Raw genomic sequence first — 27,276 nt, forward strand, 5'->3', positions numbered from 1 at the left:
AACTCTCAGCAGATCAGGCTAGCAACCAGATTAACTACGACAAGGCCCACCTTTGGAGCAGTAGTTGTGTCGATAGAGCTCCCGGTCCTCAGGCTGCTGCTGCCAGCGGACGAGATAGTAGGTGAGGTTCCCATTGGGGGAGGTGGGGGGAGACCACTTGACCAGCAGCTTTGAGGAGGAGTTGGAATAAGATCGCACATCCAGGGGCATCGAGGGTTCTGCAATCCAAAACAAAAACCATTGCAAGTTCAAGCTAAAAGCAAGCAGGACAAAGATGGACTTCTCCAGCCATGATTCACAGCTGGGTCTTTTAAAACTGCTGAAAGCCAGATAGCTTCTTGTTTATCCACTCTTCATGCTGCAATACACATTTCAAGAGAGACTGAACCAACCTGCTTTAAAAGTTCCAAATTGAAAAATCTTTTTTAGTATACTGAAGCTCAAGCTCAGTACAGCCACCATGCTTTTCTTAAAATAAAACAAAACAAAACGTGACAGTAGGAAGGAACAAACTAGACTGAATTTCAAATTCTAGTTTAACTGCCCTTTAGAAACCAAGTGTCATGGGCAAATTCGTCCCATGTAAATTTCACAAACAGCTCATCAAAATCAAAATCCTGCCCGTTTAACTACCAGAGACAGTGCTGCTGTTGGCATACTGAAATAAATGAAATATAAAGATGAATAATTTGCTTGTTTTCGCAAATATCTGGGAATTGCAGCTCAACCGGTTTGGTCCCATGTGCATCAGATCGCAGCTCCAGACGTGATGGAGCACTCAGACCCGCTGGCACTTGGCTGGGCAGGGTACCTGATGCATTGGTGCGGATGTAGACCACTTCACTCTTGGCTCCCAGGATGTGTCTGTCCTCTGCCGCCAGGGTGATGGCCTTGACAAAGATGGCGTATTGAGTCCAGGGCTTCAGTGGAGACAGCAGGACGCCAGGGTCCCCCTCCTTGTCGGGAAGGTCAACGTCCACCATGTTCCAGCTGTTGGACCCGCAGCCGTCCTGTCCGTCAAACTCCGTGATGTTCTGGTAGGGCCTGCAAAACACGGCAAGGCCAAACTTGGAAACACTTCACTTTTACCATCCTTCTCCAAACTGCTGGGGCAATACATCAAGAACTGCAGTTCGGTGCTACAGGAGCAGCAAGCCACTAGTGGATAAATAAGGGCGACAGGCCGGGAGACCTCCTCCCATCTGCAACTTCTCCTACTACTACTCCAGATCTTCCAGAAGCAAACACCAGGTGCTGCACATTTCAGATTTGTCATTTTTTCAGGAAATGAGCAGAACCACGCACAACACAGGGAAAACAAGGATATAAACTGCTCCTATACAGTGCAAGAGGCTGCCCGCTCTTGCAGTCAAAACAGCTCCAATTGCCAAGCAACCCCTAAAACCCGCCACAGCCACCAGAGGTATCATTCCCAAACACTGTAAACAGACACAACACACTCACGCCTCCTTGTAGTAGACGATGAAGCTGATGAGGTCCCTGTAATCCGCAGGCCGGTACCTCTCCCAGGTCAGCTTGATCTTATTGCTCATGGTGCTGTTGGATTTGAACTTCAGGATGTAGCTCTCGCCTTGAAAAAAATAAACACGTGTCCCCTTCAGGAAACATGTAACCGTTTCCAAGAAAAAGAAAACAGAAAAACGTGCAGGAAACAATTTGGTTTTGACATTTTAATGTTCATGGGTTAAGTTTTAAGAACACACCAACTGCAAGTCTTTCACGGATGGCGAATTCCCACATGTGCTTCACATGTGGCTATCCATCATCACCGAAGGCTAACAGTGCCGATTCACAGCACGTGAATTTAGATTTGGAAACAACCGTGTCCCCAGATCACTTTAATCTCGCGTGTGCCAGACTGATTTAAACTCTTACTTAAAGGTTACAAACTGGCAGCTCTTTCATTCAAATTCCTCTTGGGGAAAAAAAAAGACAGAACACTTTTCAGGAAACTGATTTGTGACCCAGGACATCTAGAAATATCCCAAGCAAGGCAGTATGGTTTCATGTGTATTAAAAGCCTACTCTCCTATCTGTTAATAGAGTAAGTAAATTAAGTTGTTAATTTATATTGAATTACCAAATGCATTCATCTCTAAAATTCTCTTCTATTCAAGAAAGATTAAGTCAACCACTCAAAGGCAGCTTATTTAGAAGGATTCTGGCCAGCTTCTAATACCACCTTAACCACCAAGTCTGAATCAGTGTCTAAAGCCCTACTTTCCCCATGACTGACGATTTTACCATCTAAGCTATTTATTAATAATTACTAGATCAACGTCCTGTAATTGATTACATGAGGAATACAGTGCTGTACCAACCTGTCTATTTAATTTTCATTGCCTGTGATTTAAAGTTTTAAAAGTAATTTTGCATGTGACCTGCTGAAGCAGTTTGTCATTTATCCATTAGTGGCAGATGAACATCATAAATTCACTTTTCTGAGAAAGGAAGAGACTGAACAGCTGCTGCAGTGTTGTGAGCATTGCCCAGGCCCCTGGATTTCAATGGAAATCTAAATCCTAATAAGACGAGTCATGGGGATTTGGTGATGACCAATCACAGAACTGTAAAACCGAAGCAATTAGGTGCTCAGAAAACAACCAAAATGAATGAGCTCATTATTACGGCTCAAAAAATAATTACTGTGGCCTCAATGCATCAGCTATGACGCCCTTTCAATACGGGAGCAGAAAGCTAGTTTAAAGATCAAGCTATAAAGATAAAGAAATTCAACAATCTGGATTGTCTGCACACAAAGTGCACAACACTGATGCTTCCTTGTATAGGGTGGCATGAGAAATTAGCTTTAAATTACTTGTGATTTACCAGACTTATTACAGTAGTGAAACAAACAGGAGTTCTTTACCACATCAGGTCTATTTGCCTAAGGCTTTGTATACATGGTAAAATTAAGGTTCTATGATCTAAAATTATAAAGACTATCTGAAGAAAGAAAGGAGGCAAAAAAATTACAATAGTCATGATGAAATACATAAAGTTACATTTTTTCCCAGGAATGATCACACTGCAGATGCTGGACTCCGGGTCTTTCTAATTACAGCATTAGACAGGCATGGACAGTCCTGGAAAAGGGGCTTTTCCAACACGTGGATTCTCGGACAGGTCAGAGCACTACTCACAGCTGGCTCTGTCGCCATTGTTACGGAAATTGTCCTCTTTGAACTTTTCGGTGATCCCCGTCTTCTCCCACATTTTCCGGATCTCCGAGACGCACAATTTGGGATTGAGGGCGAAGAGCAGTCTTCCGGATTTGATGGTGAGGTTGTGGTGGCTCCAGTCCCAGAGGTGCTGCAGGTTCTGGTTGTCCAGCACGTGGAACGAGTACATGCTGGGACAGCAACACAGAGACAGTGAGCCTATCCTGTAGCACACCCTCCTCGAAAGCTACAGAGCTATTAGGTGCAACTGTGAGGTAGGATCTGCAAATATTACTCTTCCTGTGTAAAGGAGTTTCTGCACACACCAATTGCAAATTTAATTTAACATCCTTTTGCTTCTAAAGTTTGTTCTGTAACTAAAAAGCCTGGAAAACCAAGCTAACAACATATGCCAAGGAACAAAAGGCATAATACATGGCAAAGTGCTTTAATACATACGCCCTTAACCTGCGATGGACTCTAACCAAATCAAAAGATCGAAGCATTAGAAACCTTGAGGGCCGTCTGAATTACTAGTGTTCACCAGGGACTGGCCACTGCAGGCCTCCGGGGCTGATGGCCTCTTCAGCTGTTAAAGGTTATCTTTCCATTGGCAACTCACCGAAACATAAAAAAGGGCAATTTCACTTCCTGTGCTAATTAATTAGGATCACTGATGAAATGAACCCCAGGAGCCTCAGGGCAGCCAGGCCTGGAGCCTGCCATCAGCACCACACGCCTGACCAGCACAGACTGGCCCCGGCAGAAATGCCCAGGCATTCCAGCACACGTCAGCAGCCCCTGCGCCGTCTAACCTCCGCCCCGCCAGAGCTGCCCAGACTGACAGGAGTCCGTCCCACCACAAGCAAACGAACGGCAAAACAGCAAACCCAAGCAGGGTACTGTAACTTTAACAGACTTTGTTCAACTGAACCCTCAGGAATGCGAGGAATGCCTGTAACTCTACCCTGGGAGAGAACAACCAATTAGAGGGGCACAGACTTTCCCATGAGCCTCCTGACCATACGAAGAGAATTCCCATCAAGGGAAGGGTGGGCAGATTATCCGGCTGCATGTGTACAAGGGGGATGAATCCTGCCCCCCACGAACACGATGGACAATAGAAAACAAATCCCTGGACTGAACAGATATCTATACAATTTGATAGCTTTATGAATGCAATAAAAGTGTCTTGTGAAAGCAGTGTTACAGGCAGTATAGGGATGTTTAAATGGTATGCACAAATATGCACATAAATTGCCTTCATTACAGACGCTTCATGCTGCGGTTCACGAACAGCGAAACGTGAAGCAGAGGACACGAGTGGCAACAACATGGCAGAACACAGGAGGCGCATGCCTGTCTGAAGGGTTGCGGGAGCCTGAAACGAGCTGCCCAGCTACGCTGTTCAAGCCGATACCCTGGCTTCCTTCAAGAAACAGCTGGCTGAGATCCTTGAATCAATTAACGACTAACTACCAAACAGGCTAGCGGGGCTGAATGGCCTCCTCTCGTTCGTCAATGTTCTTATGCTCTAATTAGGTACAGCTGTACTCTGGTGCTCCCGCAATGTGCGCAAGCAAATGCGAAACACCCTGTTTTCACGAAATGTGTTTCAAATCTTAGGTTTGAGAGGAAGCGGGTGGACAGAACTCAATGACACTGGATGTTTTTTGTTTTAATGGTATTATTCCTGCTGAAGGCGTGGCCTGTTGGGCGTTTTCAGATCTGAGACAGAAGACCTGCCTGCACAGGAGGAAACAGCCCTGCTGCGCTGAAGCCTCCGTCTCTCCGCGTCTGGGGGAAGACAGTTACACACACTGTGCCACCCTCGACTGAAATACCGGCCATTCAACCTGATTCCTGATTGGGCTCCCAAGACGTGCACGGGGAGAATTCGAAGGACAAGAAATTCCTGTGAACAAACCCTACTCCCTACCTATCCTCACTTGTAAACATCCTTCGCATAAAACGATCAAGGGCGAGGGAAATTTGTTTTGATTCGCTCCTGTTTTGTGTTTTCTTACAGGGTCTCTGGTGTGTCCCCAGAGGGGATTATTCTTTCACCGGTTTTGCCGTGGTGGGCATCTGGGTTGAAAAACGTCATTTTTTCTTTTGCTCGGATTGAGAGAATCCTTCATTACCTTATGTAGTCCTGCACAGAGCTTTCCCTCTCGATTTAATTAACCAACGGTTGCCTGTCGCCTCACCAACGTGAAATCCTTTCCCACAGGTTAAGAAAAATGTCACCCCCATGCCCTGTCATTGCCCGTTCCACAGCTACTGGAGTTTCTTCTCCTGCAATTCTAGAACATCAGATGGATCCCTGCCTAAGAAATCATTTGTGCACACGGGGACAAATCGCAGGGTGTCTACAGGCTTTTTTTACAGCTGCGTGACGCAGACAGATCCCTGCCACCTGACACATGATACGAAATGAGCTGCATGACGCACAAGGTCAAGCGAACAATGAGGAGCTGTGCTGCGCACCAGACTGACAAGCTGTGAGAGAAAGCTTTAAAGGAGTCCCGAGCGATCACGTTTATCCTGATTCATTTTACAGATAAAGCCTCATAAAGCGAGGATATTTTAAAGAACACATTGAAGAGGGTCGAAAATGTCAGCCGAATTCAGTAGCATGTGTGACATGACTGGCTGTTTCAAAGTGGCAGGGCTGTCCAGATCCTTCCAGACACACTCAAGCTCGAACCCGGACGTACTCTTCTATCAGCTCTTCCCCATTAATGTAACGCAGGCTCTTCAGGAAGGACAGGGACACCAGCGTGTGGGAGTGATGGATCTTCACATAACCGGTCACCGTCTGAATCAATCCCATGAAGCTCTCCAGCTCAGAAGCAATGTTATCTGGGGGAAAAAAAAAAAAATAATGTTACGACAGTAATACACTGGGAAACTTCAAACACACAAAGATCACAACCACAGGAGAAACCTCATTAACACCACCGGGCCAAAACAGAAAATGAAAGGAGGGATTCATATAGGACAAGAAACAGACATGCCTTTTTAACAAGAGATGCAGGTCTCTTTGACAAAACTATCCAGCAAAAATGTCAACACTGCTTTGTGCTCGGGTCATGTCCTTGAGTTAGTAGAGAACTGCCAGCCAGCAGCAATGGAATGACCTAGTTGGGAGACTACCATGACTCTGACAAACCTGAAATCCTCTCTGTCCATTGGCTTTTATCAGTTTAATGCAAGAGAACGTCCAGTCCTCCAAGGGTTTATGTGCAACCAAGAACAAACCACCAAAAAATCCCCACGCCTTCCTCCTTCAACCGACTCTGCTCCCTCGGACTGGAGCTGCAGGCAGGGCCGAACAGTCTCCTAGTACTTGGAAGCTCTCTCGAACCCGGAGCGGGGGTGACTGCGGCCTGATGCAGGGGGCTGGCTGGAAGTGAAGGGCTCGTGCACTTACTGCCGCGGCGGATGTTGATGTGCAGGTTGCCCTTGATGACCGTGCAGCCCTTGAGTGACTGGGCGGCGTCGATGGAGTTAATGACCTTCTCCTCGCAGATCTTGTCACAGAGCCCATCGCAGGCGCTGCAGAACATGCTGCAAGAGAGGGAGAGAGACCGCAGGGAGCCGTGAGAGACTGGGGTCACGTAAACATCACTGGGGGAGAGTCAAAACAGGGCCTTGACCGGCTTTAGCTGGCTGCCCGCCCGCCGAGACGAAGTAAACACACTCCCCCAGCAGGCAAGGGCAAGGAAGGCAAATTTCTTTCATTATTTCGACAAAACAATTAATCTCTTCCCCCTCAAAGAAAGACTGAAGTTGAGAACCAAATTTGTAAGCTGTTGTTTCTTTTCCTACAAGCGTTTTTATAGGAAAGCACTGGGGAAGTTTGTGAGCTACAAGGGCTATGCTCTCAAAAACAAAGTATCATTTTCAAAACGAGACACTGGACATTAAAGCCCCTTCTGAGGTGTAGATATATGGCCCCAGACTCCGGGAATCCCAAAAAGCCTGTTAGAAGGCACTAACACCCTACTAAAGTCTCTCTTTCGTGACACACATGTAGCAGTGGAAACTTTTCGAAGAACGGATGAAGAAGGAGCAGCACCAGGAGCGGCTGAGACTTGACAAATACCCTCACGTGTTGTCAGTGGAATCCCTCGCTCTCATCTGGAAGTGTGACTGAGATGCTGTTTAAGAAACAAATTAACCCCGCAAGCTGGAGAGAGGCGAGAAGATGTGAAGAGCAGCACTATTTTTAGGATACAAAAATCTGACTTGAAATACTCGTGTATACGGTGAGCATGTGGAAGCTGTGTGGTGGTGCATTTAAAGCTGAGAAAAAGAGGTAGTTCTTTACCCAAGGAGCTGTGGGAGTGTGGAACAAGCCACTCAGCCATGTTGTCGAAGCCAATACCCTGGCTTCTTTCAAGAAAAGGCTGGGCGCGATCGTGGGATCATGACATTTATCTTGCATTGACATGGGGAAAGCAAACCTTTGAAACAGCTTGCACAGCAGACTTGGGAAACTGCGTGAAGTTTCTGCCCTCCCCCCCCACAAGGCTGTTTGCTTTTCCCACCCCCCCACAATTAATACAATTCTGCAGCACAGCTTAAAGAATCTTCTCCCACCTGCCTCACTGCACAACTGGCCAGGAGTGCTGGTCATTCCAAGGCTTTTATTACAGAATCATCCGGTTCAGATTCTTCCAGAGGAGAAGGAAGTCCTTTCAAAGCCACCCTTTGCTGAGGTTACTGAAACAGATTCCTTCAGCTTTATGAATGGATGGTGGAGGAAATCAGGCTGAACACATGCATCTTGAAAAGACCCTCATTAAAATACAAGATATACAATATACATATTATTGAAAAAAATAACAGTAGGAGGAAAGCGAGCTTCAGAGACACAGACATTGTGCAGATCCTGGTCATTTGTTTAACAGACTGGCAGCCTTTTTGTAATTGCAGATGTTCATAAACATTAACACTGCTGGCCTGCAATTTTAAATGCATCCCAGTACTTTACTAGAGCCATCCTGTAGACTTCAAGAACCACTCTATTAAGAGTGTCTAACACCAGCCTGGCTCGAAACCGCTCCTTTCTCTTCTCCACACGTCGGGCGCTTTCTGGTTATATCCGTCTTGATCCATTTTAGGCTTTCTCTTCTTTTCACAGGGTTAACATCCAGGAAACATTTTTATTCCCAAAACAAGAACTGGTTTGTAGTGAGAACATGCAGGGGATCATGAACCGTCAATACCCATCTCCATGGACAGAAACTCGCTAACAGTCAATTCCAAGCTTGAAGTTTCAGAAAGTTGGCTGTTTCCTTAATGCGAAAAAAAAACTAGATTTAAGTTTTATTACAAACTTGAGAAAGAGCTTCAGTAATAACACTTACAATTTTGGGGTCTTTTAGAAGATGAAACTGTTTAATCACACAGGACAGTGAAATACCTTGCCCCTGTAGCTGCTGGACTGATCCAGTCTCAATTTACACAACAAGTTTCTGACATTTCACTGCACTTGAAGTAATTCTATTCCTCTGCAGTGATGGTTTAGGATGACTGTTTCCCTGCTGAATATAAAACAAAAAAGGCCAGGAAAGAGTGACAGCAGTCTACAAGCAGACCGAGGTGCCGACATCACGCAGGCAACTTCACCAGCTACAGAGGAGAAAGAGCATGTTTGTGTGGCACCACAGGGACAGGGCTGCGCACATCTTCATACAGGAATAAGACCGCACTGTGCTACAATGCCAGTTACCGTGTGAACAGCCCCAGTTGACAGACAAACGCTCTTGACAATATGACACTGATCACAAGAAAGGAAATGCCTGTGCTGCAGGAACTACAAAATCCGGGCCTTTGCAGGCAGGTTTGGAAATAAACTGCACAAGCCCCTCAGCTTCTGCGCAGTCGGCGCTTGCTTCGACTGGAAGGGCAGACAAGCTGCAGGTCCTGCTCTGACCACACCACAGACAGGGCGGCATGTCTCCCCCACACTGCCCCCACCTCTGCTGGCAAGGAAGGGCGCCAGTTTACCGAGATGATTAGAGTTCCCTCTTAGTTACTGTGACAACCCAGTGACACTTGCTATTTTTAGCCACGACAGTGCTGTGCTATTGTTACAGTCCTACAGTGACAATATTGTATCCCCAATTATCAGTGCGGGCTAACAATCTGTATATGAGCATACCAGGGAGTTTTTCAAGTAGCCTGTCATTAAAGCCTAATTTCAACACAGCTCATTATACTGGCTGACCACAGGCATCAAGGAATTACTGCAGGGCCACAGCGGGTTTTAAATACAGAATATTAACAGCGACGCTGGCACAGCCCGCACAGTAATTCAATGGGCAAGGCGCCCTACAGCTGCCCCCTGCTGGACCACCCGCACCACGGCGGGCAGGCGGCTGGGGTGGGGGTGCCCCTGGCTTACCTCTGGCTCTCGTTGCGCATGAACCCGGAGGGGCAGTCCTGCACGCATTCCCCGCTGTGGATGACGAACCTGTCGAAGGCGTCGGGCATGGAGGTGGGCACCTTGGAGCAGAACTCCTTGGTCACGCAGCGCCAGCCCTCGAACTTGTAGGTGTCCGGCGGGCAGTCGGGCACGCAGCGGCCCTCGTGGAAGTAGTGCAGGCAGGCGGCGCAGGCCGTGTCGTTGTCGGGCAGGGTGCAGGTGCCCAGGCACTCCGGGTGGCAGCACTGCCCGGAGTCTGTGCACGCCCGCTTGTCACAGTTCGTGCACACTGCGGGAGACAGGACGGGAAAGGGGGCTTAGCAACGCAGCGGGGGAAAAAATAAAACCAGACAACATCCCTTTACGCCTGTCAGACCACTCTTCTTCACGGGAGGCAAGAATGTTGCATTGACCGAACCTCCAAGCAGAAGTCTGTTGTTATTATTAAAGCTATTTTTGCTTGAATGTTAGTGTCAGCACTAACGGTGGCGCAGTGGTTAGCCAGCTGCTGCCTCGCACTGCTGGAGCACTGGGTTCAATTCCTGGGGAGCTGGGGAACTCCGTGTGGAGTTTGCATGTTCTCCCCAGGTTATAATGGGTTTCCTCCAGGTGCTCTAGTTTCATCGCAGAGTCGAAAGACATGCTGGTGTGTCAACTGGCTTCTGGGAAGACTGGCCCTGTTGCGAGTGCGTGTGTCTCCCTGTTTCTGTCTGTGTGGGCCCTGCGATGGACAGACTCAGGGTCACCGTGACCCCAAACTGGATAAGTGGTTAATGAAAGCGATATGATGACAATTAGTGTCAATACCAAATCGGCAAGACTGAAAAAGTAAATAAGTGAAACTACTCCCAGGCTGGTGCAACTGAGCTGACTAAAGACTACAAAAAGTTAAGCAAAGTACAATGTACTGTACAGTGTGCTTGCCAGTGTGCTCCATTTAGTGCTGCCACCTAGTCTCGGTTGCTTGGTAACCGTTACGCTAGCCGTCTTCAGAAGATCACATGCCATATTAATGTGCTGGCAAATGCTGTACTCAGCGTTCAAACAAATTACAGGAGTTTAGGATTCCTTGCATGTCTGATGGCAACAAGAAAAGAAAACATGTTACCTTCTTCACAAAATGTTCATTTCTAACACCCCTGGTCCTATTAACACTTAGCAAAAGATGGCTATGCAGAGCAAGCAAACCTGGGAACCTGAATTTGTTCTGCCTTGAGATAAAATGGCACAAAAGGTTTAAGTACGTACAAGAAAAGACACAACATATTGATATCCTAACTCCTAAACCAAACCAGTTCCACTTCACAATTTACACAGTGCGAACCATCCAGATCGTAAAACACGTCAAGGCCTCTGGAAGCTAGAGCAGGCTGGAAGGCTGCAGAAACAGTCACTGGCTGTCAGAGAGGAAGGATGGAATGTTTGCACAAGGCCTGCGGTGCTATACTCTAGCCCTGTTGGTAAACTACTCTGCTGGCCCCACTGTAGCTAAATATTATTACTGTTTGGGACTATTAAGGGAATTTTAAAAAAAAACATCTCGCCAGCAGATGGATTGCAGTAACTCTGAAAGGAGGATGCCAATTGGCGATTCAGCGGCTGGATTTCCCAGCACTCTCCCTTCAGTGTGAAAGCACTCCTCGTCCCGGGCGCGTGTGGGAGGAGCTCTGGGTCTCTAACGCGGGACGGGAACGAAACGCTCACAGGCCTCGTCTGTGCACCCGGATGACCACCGCTGTCTGTAGAGACTGTACTGGGCTGAACACGGTCCCTGAGGGATTAACCAAGCTGCTTTCTGCCAATAATGACAGGATAGCGTTACAGCACCCTCACTCACAAACCAGAACTAGACATTCAGGAACTCCCACTGAAACGCACTGTTGAAAGGCCATGACGAAACGCAGCTCTTGGAGGCCAAAGGTGGCCACAGAGAATGAAAGAGGGGGAAAATGGAAACTTGCCATCTAAAAAGTTTGGCACACTAAAAAGTGTGGGGTTAATACCCACCTGCCGAAGGTGGGCACAGCCAACACACGCTTTGAATTACATTATTTCATGTATATATCTCTTGCAAAACCCTGCTCTGCCACACGTTTCAACCAGGGGCTACTCCTGGTCAACCAGTGTGAGGAGAAAACTTCCAGGGCTCTTCCAAGGAAGTTGTTCCACTGCGGAGCAGTCAACGTTCACCGTGGACAGCTGAGGCCTCCATAGGGCATCAGTGAAGTTCAGGCTGGAAAAGCTTTTAAAAGTGGTAACAAAATGTGCCCGTGCACTGGGAGCCTGATCTTGGATGTTTGGGATGAGGGGTCTTCTGAACACAATTTCCTAAAAGCAAGAATCTGATTAGCAGGCAGGGCCACCAACGCTGTACCCTAAGACTTTAGAGACCGCTGTCTGAAAAGGGAGAGGAGGAAAATATTCCGTGCTGTTCAATTCCAGAAGGAAACACCTTCCTGGAGCTTTCAGGCACCTCCGAGTGAGTGTTGCACTGAACGAACGAGCAGGTCTGCTGCAATCTGCTATCAGGCAGTTAGGAGGGTGGCGGAAATTCTAATGGAGAAAGTGAAAACCCAACATAAAAAACCTAGCAACGAAACCCCACATTTGAAGCACCCTGCAGAGACCCCTGCTTCATCGCAGGACGGAGGGGGGCTATGCCACCTTGCTGTGGTTTAGGGATACCTGCTACTGGGACAAGAGCACGATTTGACACAGGAACACTACGCCTCGACAGTACGCACGTCCACACTTGACCTGAAGGAGGCAGTGCTGAGCCAGATCTCAGCAGCTGAGACGTACTCTGAGCTACTGCAGTCAGAGAAAGGCGGGAAACACGGAGCGGTGTATTTTACACAGCTGCAGTACATGTAAAAGCAGCACACTGAGCCACATGAGGCGCAATCATTTTCTCTGTGCATTTGTGTCCTCATTGTGTCATCATGCATAGTCATAGCTTCTAGCCAATTGAACTGCTAAGACTTTTTCCAGCCAGTGTTTACTGGTGTCTCTGCAATGGTCCAGAACAGGTTTCAATCTGTACAAAATGCTGCTACTCTGATCTAAATTCAGTGGTGCACAGTTCCAGTTCCAGACGGCTGTGCTGACTTCTGCTCCAAGAGGCCTAACTGAGCTAATCGTTCGCTTACTTGCACTTATACTGTATAACACTGAGCAAAAGGTCTTCAGCTATTGATGTAGAGACCTCCTAATCATGCTGCATTCTTAGCCTTAAGGACTGAAGCTGTACACTTACCTATATCTTAACTGCTACCAAACCACCTTATCACATAAGAGCTAGGTTTGTAACTGACACTAATTTCCTGTGAAGTGGGCTTTAAAATCTGGTTTCTGACTAACAAAGCCCTGCGTGGTTTAGTGCCACCCTAACTCAAGGATTTACTTCAGATTTAGACTTCCGTACACATTCTTTTAACTGCGCTTTACTTTGTGTAGCCAAGACTTCACATGGGGGGGGGGGGGTTGTAGGAAATTCCTGAATCTGTCAAGCTTCTTAATTCAGCATTTAAAAAATGTCCTTTGACTGTTAGTCAACACTGTCTTCTGTTCCTAACCTATGTTAGTACCGGGGAGCTTGTAAATGAAACACTCAGCTCTTGAAGGTGCTGTACTGAGTGGGCAGTGACACGCAAGTCTGTGACCATCCTGACGGCTGTGCAGCACTCCAGGCCCGTCAGCAGCTCGCAGAGGAACTTGGGGGAGAAAGTGGGGGGTGGCGATGGGGGCAGACAGGAAGGTGGCGAAGCGGCTCGCTCAGGTGTCTGCTGTCTCGTGCTGAAACGCGGTCATCGCGTAGATTAACAGCCCGGACCTGCCGGCCAGCTGGAGGGAGCTGCCAAGAGTCAGGGCACCAGCCATCTCCTAGCAACCCCGTGCTGGCACCCGGCCCAGCAGGCTCGGGGCAGGCCAAAGCCGGCCCGTTTTATTATTCTCATTAATAACACACAGTGGCGTTGGGAATCATTACTACACCTCATCATGTCAGGCCCCTAACGTAACACACTAAGACGCCCTGTAGTCGTCTTAACCGGATATCATGACCCTACACGCCAAAGCTGAAAAATTAAATCTCCACACTGTGACTGACGGAAGCCCCTGCAAGGGGTGTTTCTGTGGAAAGGGGGTGGCAGAATACTGGGTGCTGCTCTGCTGAACGCCCCCGAAACCCTGCGCCCCTGCCACTGTATCAGTGCAGCATGCTGGACCTGCTGCAGCTGAAGGTCACGACAGCAGTCGACACCACCCAGCGGACTGGGGAACCAGTAGCCCCTTCCCCTCCTCGTGATGCTCCTGCTCAGCTACAGTATTCCCCATCAGCCACATAACACCTTTCAGGAAGTTCAGTCTGGTCGATGGACACCTTGGTGCTGGGCCTCAGGTCCCATGCTAGACTCCATGACTTCCTGCAGTCTCCTGCCTCGCACTTGCTCCACCAGGGCTACACCACACTCGCACCATTTACTTGCACATGCTTACTTGTTGCATTGTCAAGCCTTTTCGAACCACACCATTATAACCACTCTTAACACCCGCGGGCTCTCGTCGAGCTGGTACAGTTGCGATCTCACTGTACTGGTCTGTATTTAAATCGCACACTGTGCTGAAGCTGCAAGAGGTATGTAGTGCGTGTGGTATCGCCACACTGGTCAGTGTTGCATTCATTAAATTGCACTGTTGAAAAACTGAATGAATTTTTGCATTCAACTACTAAGCATGGGAAGCACAAGCATGTACCCATCCAGATAACTGCCATGATTTCTTCCCAGTAACCGTTTACGAACTATATTCCACCTCGCATGAGCCTGATAAGATACTAAAAAAAAACCAAACACGTTACAGGTCTTAAGGGGGACAAAATGGGGAGAAAAAAACAGGAAACAGTTAATTTACTGGAAAACTACCAAAAGGGGGCACCCCAGGCAAATGCAACTGCGTTCCACTCTCAGGAATCGTTTTGACAAATTCCTCGATGGAGAGAGAGAGAGAGAGAGAGAAATCCCAAACATGCCCAAAAGGAAGAAACGGCCACTGCTCTACATTCCATATAAGTCAACCCCCATTTCCCTCCGTTACCAAAACAACTGCGGTATCAAGGATACGTTCTATTATTTATAGCCATCCCAAGTGCAGGCCTATTTCTACCCTCCCCGGCTGTGCCCGCTGCAATGCCAGGCATCGTGGTCCCGCGACTTGCAGCGGGGAACTGCCTAACAAGGAAGACGCTCCTCTGAGGAACAAATCGGGAGTCTGTTTCATCAGCTGAGATGTCATTCCCAGAGCCAGAGACCTTTAGCCGGGGCTGATGAAGTCTCACGGAGTCTCCTTTCGGATTGTGGTGGGGAGGGGGCCAATCTACCGACACGCACAAGCATCTCTTCCACAGCTGAGGAAACGGGGAGTATTTTGTGTTCAGCCATTTAAAGAAATTGTGGGGGGGGGCACCTTTTAAAATACAGTGGACCTTTTATTCCTGTTGTTGTTGTTGTTGTTGTTTTTTTTTTGGAGGGGCGATTTTTTTGCGAGTCCTGGTTCTGAAGTCTCTGACACAACAGGTTCTCACGTTGCCTCCTTACTCTCTCAGCAAAGAGGTTCCCGGCAAGCAAGAGCTAAGCAAAAGTTCCTTCTCCCACGCAGGGGCTTGAGGGTGGGGGGGGGAGTTTAGACATCACTCCAACTGTTTGAAAAGGCATTTCACGGACACTGACTCGTCCTAAATCCCCGATCGGCAGCGCAATTTCAAACAATCAGAAGACACCAGTAACACCAGTGAATGGCAGCGTTCTCAATACAAACACACTGATGCAATAGTCTTGAGACTGAGGGAGTGCTCTTTCTGAAAAACAACTGGCTGTCCCGGCGTGCCCCGATCCCTTTCTCTTTACCGTCACCTGCCAAGAGACAGCGAAACGCAGAGCTGTGCGACCTGCCGGAAATCGGTTTTTCCAATGGGCAAGGATCGCTTCCTGCACTCGTCTCAGGCGGCAGCAGCCGGCTCAGGAAAGACAGGGAGCTCAGGGAGGCGGGCCACCTGCCAGGCTGCACCTCTGGGTGGGGAAGAAGAGGAGCCAGTCACCTCAGACAAGCCCAGCGGCCCCCGCTGTCTCAGGGAGACAGGCTTCACAGGGCGTCCTCAAGCTGCAAAGCCAGACTACGATGCCTGGCCAGCCTTATCTTTCTCATTTCTCATCGCGATTCCAACCAAAAAACAGAACACTTTCCTGGTTAGTGGATAGCTGTTTGGAAAACGGGAATTCTTGCTCGGCTTGTGCGGCTCTGCTGTGCTTGTGCACCACACCCCCAGTGCGAAGGCATTCTACAGGCCACATGAAGAGGAGCAGGGCTGACCTACTTGGCTCTTCCCTTCCTTTAAGGATCGGCTGCCTTTGTTCCGAGTCAGTGAACAATATGAAATATCTCCAGAATGTTTCTGAAGCAGCAAAGACAGAGAAAAGACTCTTAATTCCCTTTATTCTGAAGGCCAGTTACAATCCCAGAGTTTTAACACAGACTTTACAGACAGCGGAAATGGAGGAACAGCTCATTCTCGGGGGAAAAAAAAAACCTCATTACCCAACTCGATAAATTACTTATAGCCAAGCAACATAACATTTTTTTTTTTCAAATATGCCAGTGTAAGTCAAAGACAGATTTTGCCCATTAAGGAATTTTAAGAGGCTTTTAATCAGAACAGGTTGAGTCTGTTACTTCAATAACAATCCTGACAGAGGAGATGCTTCTACTGGGTTTTCTGGACCTGTTTGCCAACACCCAGGTTATAATAGGTTTTAACTGGAATCCTGTCAGGTCTACATTACTGGAGCCTGTTAATTACAAAGGCATTCTATCACAGACCTGTGGCCCAGCCAAAATTTTGCTGAACAGAATTCCAAGAGACATGCCAAAAATACCACGATCATTTCAGCTTCAAGTTCATTTCAGGCCAACCAAGCAAAATCATTAAAACGGCTTATTTAAAAGAGAGAGGATAAGACGAGGAAAGAAACAGTCTGAAGCATTCAGAAATTTGGCACGTGATTTCCTGCACTAACATTGATGCTGTAAACCAAATCAATACGATTAATATTGAGAAATCTAGGTGACTAAGAGAAACTCTGCATAGAGAGAAAGAAAAAATCAAAGCACTGCCCTGCAGGTAAAGCTCTCAAGACGCCACTCTAAGAATCCCTCGCACCCGACTCAGAAATGCACACTGCCAACTGCAAGGGTGCAGAAGGCCGAGACGAGACAGAAGCCTGGCAGGGATCCTGCGTGTGTTGCCTGGGCCTCCTCAGCAATGTGCAGCCTGGCTGTGACCATGTGATACAGAGCTGTTTGTGATCTTGGACTGCAACCATGTGACAGCGCCCCCCCCCCCCCCCACCACCTCCACTCCTGTCTGTCGCAAACGGCTCCGAACTGAGGGGGAGACGGAGGAATCTCGAGAGTACGTCTGCTCGGCTGTTTCTCCCGCGCCAGGCGCAACGCTGGGAGGCTCAGAAAGGACCAGCCACACACCTGGGCTTCTGCTGCCTGTTATTCCCGTCGCACAACCCATGGCGCAGACCCACATAGGAGATGCAGCTGCATTTTTCAATGCTGCACACTTCATTTTATTGTGTGGATGCCACAATGTGCATGTGAGCTGCAGTGTCTGAAACTGAACACAGGAGACTTTCTAACAGCAGTCTCCCCTCCATGTGCGCCCCAGTGCATCGCTCCACGTGCCCCGCGCACAGTCATCAGACAGCACGGTATAAGCAGACACCCAGAGAAGCACGAACACTTTGCCTCCCGTACAAGGGCCTGCTCTTACAGAGGAGCGCAAAACAGACAACGTGCTGAGGTGAACGCTGGCATCTTAAATTAAAAAAAAAAGACAACTGAAGATGTTTTCCTTAAACCAACACTGTTAAGAACTCTATTTCCTTCAGTGACATATCAGAACAGTGTGAATGCAAGCGTCAAGACATGTTGGCCAATTCCTGTACTAAGTTCCGCTTCCTAAGGCATAAATAGGGATAGACTACATTTTTCACATAAACACTGCATTAAAACGAGCACTTGACCAGAAAATACAATATGTGGAAAGAAAAAGGATACGAATGTCACAGAGCAGTTCCACAGTAAAAACTCTCTTTCCCTCATTGTGAAACAGGTGTTAAACACCAGGGCAGCTTCGGAAACACCCCAATCAGCAGTGAAAGAAGAAAGCGAAACACAGGCGGCCATTTTGTGTGGCTCACTGCCTCACTCTACCAGTAAATCTGTGCCCCAGGGGGTGAACTTTTACTGTCTCTACAAAGACCTTACATTTTTCACGCGACTCATATCTCCTGAATCAAAGAACAATGTTTTAAAAACACTGCACGCGCCAGAAGACAGCACCAGACGACATCTTTAATTTGAGGCTGTTTTGATTTTCTAACTTTAAAGCAGGATTACAAAAAAAGAAGGCAAAAAAATCAAACATCTGTGATATAAATAAAACATGTTCTGTACAGATCTAACCACCAATGTATATATTTTCAATACAACTTGAGAAACTTATTTTTTACCTTTCCCTCACAATTTACCACAATACAGCATGTGAAGAAATAACATCCACATTCATCGTGTTGAATTATAACAATTTTTGAAACTTCATTCTTTCCTGAATTCTAAACAAAGTTCATTACACAGAACTGCTTGTTGTTTTAAACACTGAACTTCCCTGTGAAAACTGAAAAACCTCTTTTATACAACAAATTTAGACGCTCACACCGGCTGTTTTCAACGATTCACAATTTTATTTATAAATCAGACTCTCTGCAAGTATATATCAGCAAATGAATTTAAATTGAACATCTATTGCTGAAGCAATATAGGGTTTTCCAGACAAAACTAAGAGAATATCCCCTGGTGTTAGCCCCTGGTTCACGCAAAGTTTTTTAACAAAACAACCTCTGTTCTACCGGTGCTCAGGGGCTTAAGTGCATGTTCAGGCTTCCACTACAGGAATAAAATTGATAATGCTCTGCATAACCACCAATCAAATGTATATATGCAAAAGTTGTAAAGAAAAACAAAAATATGATCTAACTATACACTGCATACACCCATTGTTACAAAGACGTGGGTGTTTATGCATTAATCACTGAGGAAGTAGAACAAAAAGCACTAATTAAATATAAAAAACTAGACAATTCTCAGAAAGAGTTTTCCTAGAAAGTCCAAAAATAAATACAATCTTCCTTTTTGGTTTCGAGTCTGTGTAGAATAATCTTAATATTCATATATTGATAATCTGGCATTTTCTCAACACAAAAAAAATACAAGTTTACCCTAACTACTACCCGGTTATATGGGGGTAACTTATTTATTGCTCTCATTCTGGTAGTTATAAAACCATTAAATGACGAAAAATAAAAAGGCATTCTTCAATTAATGCTTCCTCACAGCTAAATGAAACAATTAGGTGTGTAGCCCCAGACTACAGTGAAGTGAGAAAAGCATCACACCAATAAACACCAAGAAGGAGACAAACAGAAAACGGGCTGGTTCAACAAAAATAAGCAATTTACCAGTATTTAAATACAAATATGGTCAAGATTTAACTACAATAACTCCAGGCACTGGAACAAAACTATTATAATTGAACACTGCAGTTTAGTAATTACGTTGAACATGTCGATTTAGCGGGGCTTTGTCTTCTGAATGAGAAATATTATCCTAATTATTTTCATACAACCCATACACGTTTTGTTTTCAAAAACATTGATAAGACCGAATTATTCCATTAAGAAGACTGGCTCCATAAGAGAGTCTTGTGTTCTGTTTTGTTTTTGTTTTTTGGCGCCGATTTATTTATTCAGAGGTTAAAAACAATTGCATTTTTTAAACATCCCAGACTCGCAGTTGACGCGAAAAACCGTGCTAATAAAACACAGTAAACCCTCTTTAAAAGACCATGAAGTCATTAAAAAAATGCGGTCTTTGGTGTAGAGTGAGGTAGAAACCACCTCCGACGGAGCTGTGCTCCCCGATGCTTGTAGGATGCGGTCTGTGTCCTCTTTAGGAATATGCATATTTAAAAACTGCTATTTGACTTCCCTGCGCACGTCATATTTGCATAATTGCATATAGTGTCCGCATTTCGCTTTCGTGGGGGTCTACCCTTTGAAATCACTCGCTTTCCCCGCTGGCTGGCCAGGCTGTTCGGGGAGGGGTGGGGGGATGTCTGCAGGAGCGGTTATAAAGATGCGGTGCTGTTTTTCGGCCCTTTTTTGGTGGGGGGGGGAGGACAGGAGGGGAGGTTACGTAAAACAGCCGCATTTCGGATCCGGTCCGAGAGGAGAGGGAGCTCCGTGCCGGGGATTGCAGGCGGCCGCGTCAGGAATAATTCATACCGGGGGCCTCTGGCATCACTGAGAGCGCATTGTAGCTGGGCAGGGGGGGGGGGCGAGCCGATTCAGGTCAGAGCACCAGGTAAGAAAACACCAGCCCCGGCTCAGAGCCCGGGTGCCCTACTTTATCCGCAAGCAAAGCAAGCAGCTACAATCACGCACATGCACTGGGCAAAAAAACAAACACACAAATTCACCGCAACGACAGGGCATTTGATGAGCTTAGATACCTCCACCCCCCACCCCCGGCGATTTCCAACACGGGGCGAGAGGGGGTAAAAAAAAAACAGGTGTAAATTTCTGGAGCCCACGCTTATGAATGGCGCGTTTCTGCGTCCACCCGCCCACGTCCATTGATCCACTCGGCGTGTTTACACTCCAGGCGGGGGGTGGAGAGGAGAGATTGATGCAGTTTCTGCCCCGGAGCTGCTTCGACGTTATCACTGCCTTACATCCGACTGTCACTCATTCAAAACGTTGGGGTTTTTTTTTACTATCCAGCGAAACAAAAATGAGCCGTGGCTGTGTGAAATTCAAACGCGACAAAGGCTTTTTTTGTTAAAATGTTATAGTTAACTGCAGATTAAATTGTATATCATTTCTGCAATGGGAAACGCACCGGCTCGTGATGCTATTTTTACAGACGGGATATCCGACAGAGGTAAATAACCAAACCCTCTGTACAATCCGCGCTTTGCAGTGTTTATGATGATGATGATTATTATTTATCATTATTATCGTCGCTTGTGTGATCAACATGACCACGCCGGTGGCGCATTTCATAAAGGCTGTTTTTTTTTTAATGCAAGGCTCTGCTGTAGTAGTACAAGCCCTGGTGGTAGGTCACTCCACAGTCAGCCGAGAATGGGATTTAAAAACAAATGTTTAAAAAAAAGTTTTAAAAAAACTGGGTGGAATATAGCTGGGCCAATGGCGGCAGGGAGGAGGCGATTCTCGGTGATTGGCATGTTATTGAGTCTGGAGCTGAAATGTGGTAAACAAGTCCTCCGCTGCAGGAGGGGGGGGGGGCTGTAACCATGGTAATTTAATACTCCTCTCCGGATTCTACACGGTACCAAACTGCTCGACAAGATGTCGAAAAGCCCGGGGACCTGCGGGGTGTCGGAGGGGCACCTCGGGGTGTCCCCACGGACACACCCGGCAAGGCCCTGTGGACGAGCGCCGCGTCCGGATTGAAAACGTGTCCGGGCTGCCCCCCAGGTGAAACAGCCTCACGGTGTTGAAGATCAGGGCGGTCGGGCTTGTCTGAAGTCTCTGGACAAGAGTCCCGGGGGAAAAAAAACCGTTACAATTCAGCCCCGACTTATTTACGCCTTGTTACTGTAACTGATCTCGCCCGGTTACACGGTGCTCTTCGTCAAGCCAGAGGTCCCCCTGCCCGTGTCCGTTCAGGATTAAAATGTCGGGCAGAAAGGGGCCGACGGAGAGAGAAGCACACGGCGAAACAAGCGAAATGGCTAGAAAGAAAGCGGCTCTCTTTTGCCGGGAGTGTTTTAATAGTGGTGCTGCAGTAGCATTCAGTCTCCCTGCGCGTCCTCTCCGAAAGCTACAGTACACTAAAGCAATGCAAACTGTACGCGCTCGGGTTTTCACATTTTTTAATTACTAGAAAATTGTCTTTGGTAAAACCATGTATTATCTACCCCCCGACTCCCAACCGTAAAAAAACACGACAGTTCACGCTTCTCAACTTGTTTTCCGTGCGATTAATTTCGAAAGTCGATATATTTTCTCCAGCGTGAAGTATTCGTTGACCTAAAGACGAACTGCACACTTCAGATCCATAATCTCTGAAATCTTTATACTCTAAAGGTTTTGCATTATAACGATTACCCCCAAAAAAACGCCAAGTGGTCTTTATGCCACCCATTCATACAACCACTGTGTAAAAGGTAGCCTGGGCCCATTTTCCATTTGCAAACATGAATAAATGCACGAACCTGACTTATGAATAATGACTGACGGAGTAATTGTAAAATGTAGGAAATCAAAACTGAAGGAAGTTAATCTATTTGGACACCGTCAAATATAATCCTGTATATATCTCCCTGCAGTTACCATCTGTTTGAATTCACATAAAGTCAATTAGTGGTAAATAGATTAAATTTAATTTTGCAGTGGCGGTGGACAAGATAAAGACGCAACTGTTTGGCATCTTCGCCTGACAGCGAAGTAAAATACACCCCAAGCTTATCAACATTTCCGGTTGATTCTGCCAGGATTTACATACCCAATCTAAACGTAAATTTGCACTTGTGCATGCTCACTTCAAACACTACTCGGGGGGGTTTAGATGTAAAAAAATGAGGTCCCCCCTAATTTGATGAAGGAGAGCTCTGGGTCTCTTCAAGGGAAGAGCCGTATATACACCCGTAACAGGTGCTGCCATATTACACAGGGATTCTGAATGCTTATGGTAAAATCTCCCCCCCCCCACCAAAAAAGGCTGCAAATTTTGAAAGCTACAGAATGTCTTAATAGGATCATATTGCAAATCAAAATACCAGGCAAGGTCAGGACGGGATTGCGTTGGTACACAGAAGTGCGCAAGGAAAAAATGTGCTCAACAGAAGCATTCCTGTAACAGTGGGTCATACTCTCTGAGCTTCTTGGAGAAATCGCAAGTGGTCACTACCCAAGTCATTGTTCACTTCATTTCTTTGTCATGTTTATTACTAAGCACTCAATACTGACTGTAAGGCTATCTCAGCACCCTGAAAATTGAGGCCTGCGCCTTATTCCAAACCATATTTCAAAAGATAAAGCAAATTTCTAACAGGAGCCAGAGAAGGGTCTCATCCTGGGGTCTGCATGTCATGTTCTCTCAACAGAAAAACAATAGCTACCAGTCTTGTGCCTTGTGGCCCGCAGCTCAGTCACAGAAACAGACCAAAAAGAGAAATGCAAACAGCAAGCATGACTGCAATTTGTGTAATCCACACGCACATCAGACCACTCCAAAGAAAAAGCCAGCAGTGACCCCCACTGTAGTTAAGCCCGCCCCTGCTGAAAGACTTTTCTCTTCCTCTCATTTCATTGTCATGACATCATCATCCCACTTCTCTCGTTGCCTGGATACCCAGCGGGAAAGAAACAATCTAGACGGATAAACGCATGCAGCAGACGGACACGTGGGACTTGGGTCATCTCATCGGCTGCACTTCTCGAATGGCACGCTGAGCGAGGTTGCGTGGGGACCAGGTAATTCAGGCACCATGTCGTTTTGCAGTGTTTACCTCCAGGACTGCCAGGCTAATGGGGAAAAGCAGTCCAAGCAGCGTCACTGAGCCACAACACGACCACATCCACAACTACAGCTGACTCGCTCCGAGGGCCCATTCAAGACCTCACCCTAAAGATTCACCAAAATTAAGATTTTTTTTCCTGCTCAGAACATTGAGAGTTTAATTTAAACTTTAATTTCAATAACTCTAAAAATCCCGGTTGCAACATATTGCATGAAGTGGTAAAGTATTTAATAAACCAGATCAGAGCTAAAGTAATTGGGGGGGGGGAATCCATTCTTCTGAAAGTACAAAAGTTACGACCAGTCCGGGTTTTGTAAGCTTCAGTCGCATGTAGAAGGCAACTCCAGAAGACGATTTCAAGCTTGGTTCATTTCATTTTGATTACATCTTGCACTATCTGGTGTCTGCATTTAAACACAATAAGATGAGATTTCTATTTGCTGAAATCAACCCATAAAACAACCTGGAGCTTGTGAATCCTGCCCTGGATCAAACTGCAGCGCCGAGTGAGCAGGTCTTTCCAATCGGCATTGAATACAGAGCCTTCCAGCGTGCGTCTGTCTTTTCAGAGCGCTTTAAGGTCAGAGGAGGTGCTTCTGGACACATGCGGAGAGTGGCAGCCGGGGCATACTGGGCACGGCGTCTGAGCAGAAAGTCTCCAACGTGGGAGCGACTCATCCGCCCGGCACAGACACAGGCTCCCTGGAGCAGCTGACTGGCTGGCCTTTCTCTATCCCTTTATTTAGCCTGGATGATTAGCATGCTAAAAAATCCTCAATGTCCAGGAAAAGGGGGGGGGGGGGAATGAGCCGAAAAACAAGAGTGTTTCTGGTGGCATCATGCGGCCATGGCAGTGCTTCACCGAGTGCTTTCCTGCTGCAGGAACCTGGTGCCAGCTCGATCACACGCACTGAGCCAGGGCACTGGCAAGCACGCGCCTCGAGACTGGGCACCTGGGAGTGCGGGTTTCTGCCGGCCGTGCTGCAGGCAGCTGTGCCAGGCTGAGCCAGGCTTTTCCGCTGTGCTTGCAGCGGGGCGCGGGGCTGCCCGGGACCCGGATCCTGCAGGTTGAACGGGTCACCCCCCTGTCCCCCCGCTGACGCGCGCGATGCCCGTGTCCAGTCAGCCCAGTGAAGACAGAGGCTTCCAGAACCGCAGGGAGATCATGAAGTCGTGAAAACTCTCCCACGGGTGGGTACGGGGGGGTGAAAGTGGATACACTGTATAAACCGGACCTCTGCGTCAGCTTGTTCGGTGTGGGAGAACAAGGTGCCCAACTGGTCCCACTTGTGTTCCCCGGCTCACAGGTGCCGACTCTTCCCTGTACGTCAATGCTCGAGCTAACATTTAAAACACCTCGCAATTAAGATACTACAGAAAACGGCAGTGTCATCCGATGCCACGTGTAACAGCCCCCTATTTGAACGGATACTCGCAGGCCGCATTCCTGTGCAGAACTCAAAGGAGAGGCCCCCCGCAGCAGGCTCTGCTCCGCTCCAGCCTGCATGGCTCCGTTTACCTTTGTTGTCTATAAAATGATAAGAACTCATTAAGCCTGCTCTCTGCAGCTATGCACCGCCACCTGCCATGACTCACAGATGGAGATTTGATTCATATTTAATGCAGTGCAAACAGGGCGCTCTCAGCGCACAGAGCAGGAACACATTTGGAGGGCCTGGTGAGGAAATCGGGGCCCCCGAGCCACTCGTAGCTGTCGGGGTCACGCTCGTTTTGGGCACACGCACCCCATGGCACTTCGGAGCCGGCCAGGGGCGCACGACCACCCTGCCGCTGCTGCAGAACAATGAGCGATGGCTTTTGATGGGCAGCACTTGACGTTCCTGGTTTGTTTTTGAATTGATTTAAAGGCCCATCCCCCCTCCCCCTCCCGCCGCGCCACAGGTGTGAAACAGAGCGGCGAGTCTCTGCCGGCCCTCCTGAAGCACACGCCCTTGCCTCAACCCCAGCGTCCTGTACTCCTGTGTGAGGTGAACAAGCCGCCCCCCCAGGAGAGCCCGAGCCAAAGGCTCCCCTTCTGCGATTTCTGCATTAAGGCATTAATGTATTAATTCACAGGGCATTAAATTACAACGTTAACAAGAGAACTGGCACCTACATGCTCCATAAAGGAATATTTTCCCAGTATAATTTTTCAGTGAAAGAAATCCGCCGGGTTCTGAGTTTACTAATACCTGATTTGGGACACTCTTGCCATATTCCGCCCCGGAGCTCTGGGTAAACAGAAGTATCATATAAAAGTGCAATAATGTAACATTATCATTTGATAACACTGCCTCCAATATTAACAATGCCTGCCATTGTTTTAACTGTAACCATGCAGAAATACAGTACTCCTAAGTGGGGTTTTTTATTTTTCAGGTTTCAGGTTCTCCAAAAAGGCATCTCATTACAGGACCGAAACTGGATGTATTCTAACCTGCGTCCCCCAGGCAGCGAGCTTCTTGGGAGCGAAGGACTGGGCCTGTCTGTTCTGTGACCCCCAGTCCAGCCAGGGGCGCCCACTTCACTGAGGTATGTGCTGCTCTCGGTGTCCAGGCATGAAAGGCATTTCCTGTCGCCAGCGTTCAGCGGCAACAACAACACCGCCCCCCGTCTCCCAGCTTCACCTGTCTCATCACATTCTTGGTGCCGCTGCTCACGCGTGTCTAAGATTCACATATTTAAAAAGATTATTTTTTAATGTAAATGTTTTTTTTTTTTTTTTAAATCAACAGGCTTTTGTTCCGGGTTGCTAGCCAGGCTGGCATCTTGGTGTTCCACTACTGATAAAAGCGTTGTGGCTGGCTAGGAAACATCGGTGCATACACAGCCCTGCTTAATCTGAAGCTCGTGAGACACGTGGGAACATAAATATGTCATTAAAGCTGGAGCTTCCTGGACTGTAAAGACACCCAGGGCAAAATGCTGCTCCCAACTCATCAAAGTCATACACAGTTCAAATATGTCTGCCTAAATTTAATGACAACACAGGTGTGAAATTCACAGAATACACATTTTAACACCGTTTTGTTGTTACTGCAAATGAATTTTACTCGATAGACAGAAGTGGAATATTTTCTCCTTCCACTACAAGAAAGTTTGATGCGTGCTGGCAGGATAGTGAGAGGCCCAGCTGTAGACAAAATACATCTCCAGTGCTACAGGCATCTCCGCTGGGCTCTACACAGCCGCACTGGAGTCATCGCTGTTTAAACCAGGCAGGATCACTGCGCCCTCTGACCACTGATGGGAGACGCCTGTAAACGCTGAAGGATTGGGAAATTTCCCAAGCAGATTTGATGACCACTGCTGTCGAGCAAAGCCACCGGAAAACCGAACACGAGGACAGAATGCGTCCCTCCAACAACACTGCCGACTGCCCCTCAACGCAAATGGATCCAAATCGTCAAAGCACAACCAAGGACTTATCGGATTTTTTTTATAATAAAATCTTCTAGCAAGCAAGTCAGTAATTTACTGGGGGTGCTTCCACAAGATTCCACCCTGCACATCTGTCCTCTCTGCAGTTCACTCTTAACTCTGCAGGCGGACATGGAGGGCTCTGCAGTGGATCACGCCGTGTGCTGGAGGCTCTTTGGACCATGCAAGAGGAGCAGAGCCTGGGCCCCTCTCCCCCCCTGCCCATCCCCAGACAGTGGCAGTGTGTAAAGGCAGCCTCAAAGATTTTATTTTTAGTCAACAGCATAGCCTCAGCCTTCTTCCCTATTAATTCAGGAAACTCTCCAAGTTCATCTGAGGACTGCTTATTGCTGCTGATTTTGGCTGTCATGAACCAGCGTGTTTGTGAAAAACAGGTTGCGCTTGCTGGCATGAAACAATCTCTTCCCTTTTTTTTTAACATTAAATAGGACCTGGGAGGTAGATCTCCCCTCCCTCTCATGTCACACATCCTTGGTGAGAATTCTTCCACTCAGGGGGTGCCATCGACTCAGTGTTTCTTTCGACCCCAGTGTCTACAGCAG

The 27,276-nt window shown here is 47.4% G+C and overlaps 1 protein-coding gene across 1 annotated transcript in view; it reads right to left on the reverse strand.

Moving 5' to 3' along the window:
• The window catches only part of igf1ra (insulin-like growth factor 1a receptor), a 142,738-nt gene that overhangs the window by 35,577 nt on the left and 79,885 nt on the right, over nucleotides 1-27,276 (reverse strand). Inside the window, exons 3-9 of the mRNA XM_088920080.1 lie at nucleotides 9,601-9,910; nucleotides 6,619-6,755; nucleotides 5,903-6,047; nucleotides 3,165-3,373; nucleotides 1,465-1,591; nucleotides 812-1,044; nucleotides 51-218 (exon numbers count right to left, since the gene is read on the reverse strand). Coding sequence (XP_088776206.1) covers nucleotides 51-218; nucleotides 812-1,044; nucleotides 1,465-1,591; nucleotides 3,165-3,373; nucleotides 5,903-6,047; nucleotides 6,619-6,755; nucleotides 9,601-9,910 — 1,329 coding nt within the window. The remainder of the gene's footprint in view (nucleotides 1-50; nucleotides 219-811; nucleotides 1,045-1,464; nucleotides 1,592-3,164; nucleotides 3,374-5,902; nucleotides 6,048-6,618; nucleotides 6,756-9,600; nucleotides 9,911-27,276) is intronic.

This window comes from Atractosteus spatula, chromosome 7, assembly GCF_055471065.1.
Source record: "Atractosteus spatula isolate fAtrSpa1 chromosome 7, fAtrSpa1.hap1, whole genome shotgun sequence".
Classification (NCBI taxonomy): Eukaryota; Metazoa; Chordata; class Actinopteri; order Semionotiformes; family Lepisosteidae; genus Atractosteus; species Atractosteus spatula.